This window comes from Neltuma alba, unplaced genomic scaffold (assembly GCF_004799145.2).
Source record: "Neltuma alba isolate B1F8T4 unplaced genomic scaffold, ASM479914v2 tig00011342_pilon, whole genome shotgun sequence".
Lineage (NCBI taxonomy): Eukaryota > Viridiplantae > Streptophyta > Magnoliopsida > Fabales > Fabaceae > Neltuma > Neltuma alba.
In genome coordinates this window covers 171,577-178,434 of record NW_021636043.1, presented here as the reverse complement: position 1 = coordinate 178,434, position 6,858 = coordinate 171,577, and the positions used below count along the sequence as shown (strand labels likewise).

Here is a 6,858-nt window from a genome sequence, read left to right as displayed (position 1 = left end):
CTTCTAAGAATTTATTTTTCAGAAGCTATTCTTCAAATCATGGTTTGATTTCATCCAAACACTCCCTAAAAGTTAAACATTTTTTTTTGGTACAAAAAGTTAAACGTATTGAACTGCTTAAATTGATCCTTATCTGTCATTTGTCATTTCAAGAGCCCATCCGCCATACATGTAACGTGATATGCGATGCTCTGAACCAACCTGGGCCCATTTTAATAACTATTCGCTTTCACGTCCCGATTCAGCATTCCAGATCCACGCAATATTGGGCTTAGCCCTCATTCTTTACATGAGGTTATCTTTACAAGAAAAAATGGGGTCAAGAGGTCCAATATCTGATGTGGGTAGTTTATATTCAAAATTTTCAGTATGCAATTTTTTTAATAATTAAATTTATTTTATATCTATTAAAATAAAATAAAATATTAATTTAAAATATAAAATTTTGAAATAAATCTGAAATTTATTTCTACTATTTTTAATATAAGACCTAATTAATTAATTTAAATAGATTAAGTATGTTGATTAAATTGATTAACATGATATATTTTTTTAAAAATATCATAATCATTTTTTTAGCTTCTTTCTTTTCTTACCTACTTAATTATTGTCGAGAAAATATAAATAGAATGGACTTATAAAAATTGATAAACATATAAAATAAATTTTATGTATAAAATTAATATTAACACTTAAACCAAACTGCTACTATGATTTTACGATATAGAACAAGCGTACGAAGGGATTCTTTTTTGTATTTTTAAAGATGCTTTTCGGGCCCTGCAACGAGCCGGCGACAGTGGCAGGTTGAGTTGCAGCTGGTCCGCATAGAACAGAACCGAAGACTCAGAGCCGATATGCTTGCAAAGAAAGCCTTGAATGAACCTGTGGGGATCCAGATTCTCGGAGCTACTACCTTACACGAGCTTCTTAGCTCTTCAACGGAGTCTTGGTTCGGACGTATTGGAAAAAAAAGGAAAAAGGCCCAGACCCTGAGACCATCTTCACGGCGCTTTGAGCATATTTTTAGGCAGAGGAAGTCCAAGTAGCTAATGAAGCGAACGGACGGGTCGAGTTGGTGTATGTTCCGGCACGCCTAGCAGGTTGTATGAATCAAATAATACAGTTCGAAGTTAACAGCAATGCGATTGCGCGAGACTTATGGTTTGAGACAATCACAGGTCCGCTTTCTCTATAATAAGAGTCAACCAGCGAGACACAGAAATCCAAACCCGTCATCATCGAAGAAAAGCTCACCTTCAAAATCTCATACATTGAAACATTCCTCTACAGTTAAGGACCCTGACATTTTTGAATGGAACAGGGTCATTTCTTCTCACATGCGCAATGGGCACTGCCAAGTCGCCCTCCAAGTCTTCAACACCATGCCTCGTCGAAGTTCTGTCTCATACAATGCTATGATATCCGGGTACTTAAGGAACGGAAAATTCGATCATGCGAGGGATCTGTTTGAGAAAATGCCTGAAAGGGACCTTTTTTCGTGGAATGTAATGCTTACCGGCTGTGTCAGGAATCGGAGGCTTGGTGACGCCCGCAGGTTATTTGACTTAATGCCTGAAAGGGACATTGTTTCATGGAATGCTATGTTGTCTGGGTATGCCCAAAATGGATACGTTGATGAGGCAAGGAATATTTTTGATAGGATGCCTAATAAGAATTCAATCTCGTGGAATGGATTGCTGGCAGCCTGTATTCAGAATGGAAGACTTCGTGATGCTTGCCAGTTGTTTAAGTCAAAATCAGACTGGGATTTGATTTCTTGGAATTGTTTGATGGGTGGGTTTGTAAAGAGGAAGATGTTACGTGACGCCAGGCAGCTCTTTGACCAAATGCCTGTTAGAGATGAAGTTTCCTGGAACACTATAATTACAGGTTATGCTCAAAATGGACTTTTGTCAGAAGCCAAGAGATTGTTTGGGGAGTCTCCAATACGGGATGTGTTCACATGGACCGCTATGGTTTCTGGATATGTGCAGAATGGGATGTTGGATGAGGCGAGAAGAATTTTTGATGAAATGCCCCAAAAAAATGAGATTTCATACAATGCAATGATCGCAGGTTATGTGCAATGCAGGAAAATAGATATGGCCCGGGAATTATTTGAGGCAATGCCTTGTCGTAATATAAGTTCATGGAATACCATGATCACTGGATATGCTCAGAATGGTAACATTGATGAAGCTAGGAATTTGTTTGAGAGGATGCCACAACGTGATTGTGTCTCATGGGCAGCTATTATAGCTGGTTATGCTCAAACAGGTTACTATGAAGATGTTTTGCACATGTTTTTAGAGATGAAGCGAGATGGGGAAACAATAAATCGGGCAACCTTTAGTTGTGCTTTGAGCACTTGTGCTGATCTTGCTGCTTTGGAGTTAGGGAAGCAAGTTCATTCGCAGGCAGTAAAGGCAGGATTTGAGACAGGGTGCTTTGTTGGGAATGCACTTCTTGGAATGTATTGTAAATGTGGCAGCATAGAAGAGGCTTATGTTGTATTTAAAGGAATAGAAGATAAAGATATTGTCTCCTGGAACACAATGTTAGCAGGTTATGCTCGGCATGGGTTTGGCAGACAGGCCTTAATGATATTTGAGTCGCTGAAGGCATCGGGAATTCAACCTGATGACATTACTATGGTATATATATTTATCACACATGTTATATGCATTTAAATAGGGATAAGGTGCTTGTCACAAAAGGGGGGGGGGTAATGTGCTTAAATATCTTGAAAGTATCCATGAAGGAGGCTCCAACACTTGAAAGTTTTTTTTGGCACTTATATGCCCTAGAAGTTTGTTTTCGGGCCATTATTCGCTATTAAGTTTGACCATTAAATGATGTGATTTGATTGGTGTTTTTAACGGTAAAATTTATTGATGAATAATGGTTCAGGGGAGAAGTGCTATGAAATAAAACTTCCAGGGCATATAAGAGCAAAAAAAATTTCAAGGTTTTAGGTGCTCCTCCATGGGTACTTCTGGGTATTTGAGCCCCTTATCTCTATTTAAATATTGTTCAAAGCTCATCTATAGCATGATTTACTCCCTTGCCCAGCTGGAAGTGTGAACTATTGTCATCTTCTATTCCTCGTCTTTTTATTGATATTATTGTTTTTTTTATATGTAGTTTACCACTAGCTCCTATTTTTTTTTGTTTTTTTTTTTTGGTGACACTACAACTAGATCCTTTTATTACATGGTTGAGCAATCTCCAACAAGAATGTGTGGGATGCTATGATAGTGCATTTGCTGGGAAGGGAGCACATTGTTTCTCTGACATAAACTGAACATAATCTTCATGAAGAGAATAAGCTTGTCTTTTCATGCTATTTCGTTAATTTCATTTTGCAAATCTGATTTTGTTTGTTAACTTGCTTACCTTGTGTACTTAGGAAATGGCCACCATTGCTAAACATGGTGTTAAGAACTATATCGGGTATTGGTTAAACTGATTTGGAGAATTAATAGGAGAGTTACTTTAGTGACTCCAATGAATTAAGACTCCACACACACCCTCTTTAATATGAACTTGGCGTTGTTGGCAGCATACCCTATCGCTTGTCAAACACATTGTTTTTAAGAGTAATCTTTCAGTTTTCTTTCCATAGCTCTAATGGTTGATCTTGCTAACGTTTTGCTTGCTCTTGCAATCAAATATTACAACCATCATTGAGTGTTGGCAAAGCACAAAATTCAACCAATGCCAACTTAATTATTCATCTGTTCACTAAATCTGATAGCAACCTGCTTCTTCTTTCAGGTCGGTGTTCTATCTGCTTGTAGCCATTCTGGCTTGATAGACAGGGGAATGGAATATTTTCACTCAATGGAAAGGGATTATGGTATAACAGCTAATTCAAAACATTATACTTGCATGATTGATCTTCTTGGGAGAGCTGGCCGCCTGGAAGAAGCACATAATTTGATGAAAAACATGCCTTTTGAGCCCGATGCTGCCACATGGGGAGCTCTACTGGGTGCAAGTAGGATTTATGGCAATACTGAACTGGGTGAGAAGGCTGCCGAGATGGTTTTCAAGATGGAGCCTCATAACACAGGAATGTATGTCCTCCTTTCAAATTTGTATGCAGCTTCAGGTAGATGGGTTGATGTTGGTAAGATGAGGCTGAAAATGAGGGATGGTGGTATCAAGAAAGTACCAGGTTATAGTTGGGTTGAGGTACAAAACAAGATTCATACATTCTCTGTTGGGGATTGTTTCCATCCAGAAAAGAATAGAATCTATGCCTTCTTAGAAGAGTTAGATCTAAAAATGAAGCGTGAGGGGTATGTTACTAGAACAAAATTAGTCCTGCATGATGTGGAAGAGGAAGAAAAGGAACATTTGCTTAAGTATCACAGTGAGAAATTAGCTGTGGCATTTGGAATTTTGACTATACCAGCTGGAAGACCAATACGTGTCATGAAAAACTTGCGTGTCTGTGAAGACTGTCATATTGCCATGAAATACATATCCAAGATTGTTGGAAGGCTGATCATCTTAAGGGATTCTCACCGCTTTCATCACTTCAGTGAGGGAACTTGTTCTTGTGGAGATTATTGGTAAACGTGGTCAGATATGAGATCAATAGTCCTTTTACTCTACCAGCCTTTCTGCACCAGGGCATTAAAAAGCATTGGAAGCGAGAAGTGAATTTCATTGCGTCCTTGTCATTGTGCAATTAATGTTTTTGCGAAGGAATAAAATAAGCTAGAGGAATATCGGTGAATCAGGGTGATTCCAGTCATTTCAGAATGACAAAGGGACTATTTTAATTGGACGCTTTCTTTATAGTGAGTGATGGGAGTTGGATTCTGGGATCTTTAATAGTTGTATTCCAGAATGCAAATTGGAGAGGCCTAGAGAAGTTGGAGAGAACAGATAACATGAAAAGAATAAAGGAGAGTATGGTAAATCATCGTTCTTTGCAAAATCATGTTTATAGCCTCTCATTCCTCGAGACATTGGAGACGTGAAAAGGTAACTTCATTTGGTCTAAGAACACGAGCCCAGAATAACCAAAGTCTTAGCAAAGAATCTGGTTCGCTGCTTCTGCTCGATGATACATCTAAGCTAATTGGATAACCATACATGTTATTCTGTTCAGTCATTCATGCGCGCCGTGGGTTTGTCAGACTGAATAATGAAGATTACTCCTTCATTGCGAGACACACTATCAAACATTATAAAGAGCAACATTATAATGATCAATATGGCTCAAATGCTTTCAACAACAGTTGTTTTGATTTGAGGTGAGCTGTTATTTTGATACTTGCAATAACCCAAGGACACTCCAATTCTACTGCATCTTTGTCTTCCTAGGATGCTATTCTGCGAGTTCTTAGATATATTATGGGTACTTTCAGAAAAAGGAAAGCCTGTGAAAGACTATCCAAAATTTCAGAAATTTAAATTGTTACGGTCCATGATTGGTTTTATGTATCTAAGAACTTAACAACTCAACGTATGGCTATATCAATTCTCAAATTTATAAAAGCTGAATATGGCCGAAGCTCTTGTGAAGTATTTACTCCCATGTCTTTCAAGACTAGTTTAAGTGCTCAATTAATTTTATATTCGAACCTGTGTTTGATCTGCGGCAACTCATATTTCATATGCATGGTTTTTTTTTTTTCTTTCTAAAGATATAGACATTGTGCACAGATGTTACGCACTCCTTTCTTTCCTATAAACGAAGTCTGAAACTTAGCGTAAGCAAGAAAAAATGGAGAACAAGAGGGTTTCCATGAGTTGCACTCTGAATTTAGATGCTCTTTTTCTCTCATGAAGAATTTAGATCTTCTGTAATAAATGGGAGAATTACAAACAGGTCCCACATAGGGAAATTAATTCTTTTCTTAGCCCCATTTATAAGTCAAACTTCTGCATTTATATGCCAAATTTCTCATTTGCAAGTATCCGTGACCTGTGGGTCATTAACTATCTTATTTGGAACCTGTTTGTAATTCTCCGTTCATAAATCGCAGATATCTTTCTTAAAACCCATTCCCTACTTTCATCTCTAATAAAATGACTAGGTGAATCCAAATCAGAGATCTTATGTAAAATGATGTTTGAATGTTAGAAAAAGTATCCAAATCCAACAAAATGAGTGAGAATCAAAAAATGATATAGAATACCGACTTTAATAATTACCATATCTTACCTTCCTTGCTTTTATGGAATATGTTCTTGGAGATTGACAGGTTTCTACCCGCCTATGGCCTACCTGCCCATATGAGCTGGAGAACACTAACCCATCAGGCATCCTAGAACTAATGGATGGAGAACGTCCATTGCTTAATTAATGGATGGAGGTCGCTTGTTGCAGTTCGGGAATTTGTTTTCTGTTAAGATGGACATTGGGGAGAAAAGAAATGCCTGAACTACCTCGAGCAACTTTGCTCCATTGGTGGCAAAATTGTGTTTGGCCAGATTTTGAAACCTTCCCCAAGTGAGTCTAGTTTCTCTCCGTTGTGCTTTTCTTTTCTTTTCAAATTCTTTTTTCCTCCGTTGCAGTCTGGAACCATTCAAATAAACTTTTTATTGTTCAGATTAATTCTTTTGAATAAAACTGTTAAATATGAATGATCAGATTCATCTGACAATTCTCCCCTGCAGTGAAGGGAAGCTGAGCATGATGCCCATGGTATGCATGGGCATTTGTTGGAGAAACAGAGGAAAGGGCTCTAAAGAAAAAGGAAAGGATGGTTAAATGATAATTTCTCCTCCCCTTGTTCGGAAAGCTTCTTCCCCCCTCCTCGAAAATTCTTTTTTATCAAATTAGGAGAATTTGATTTAGGCGCATATCGTCCATTCTGTTCTCTCTATAAAGAT

The 6,858-nt window shown here is 37.8% G+C and overlaps 1 protein-coding gene across 3 annotated transcripts; it reads left to right on the top strand.

Annotated features, from left to right (window-relative positions):
* Positions 1 to 1,001: 1,001 nt before the first annotated feature.
* On the top strand, positions 1,002 to 6,319 carry LOC114712261 (pentatricopeptide repeat-containing protein At4g02750-like). 3 transcript variants are annotated; one of them, XR_003737218.1, is made up of 3 exons: positions 1,002 to 2,657; positions 3,781 to 5,273; positions 6,228 to 6,319. XR_003737218.1 is itself a non-coding variant. In XM_028896751.1 (2 exons), the coding sequence occupies exons 1-2, from the start codon at positions 1,143 to 1,145 to the stop codon at positions 4,585 to 4,587; spliced, it is 2,322 nt and encodes a 773-aa protein (XP_028752584.1). In that variant the 5' UTR covers positions 1,002 to 1,142; the 3' UTR covers positions 4,588 to 5,551. The 3 variants fall into 3 exon arrangements, 1 of the variants encoding a protein (XP_028752584.1); XR_003737217.1 differs by having other exon boundaries at positions 6,220 to 6,319; XM_028896751.1 differs by lacking the exon at positions 6,228 to 6,319 and having other exon boundaries at positions 3,781 to 5,551.
* Positions 6,320 to 6,858: the final 539 nt, after the last annotated feature.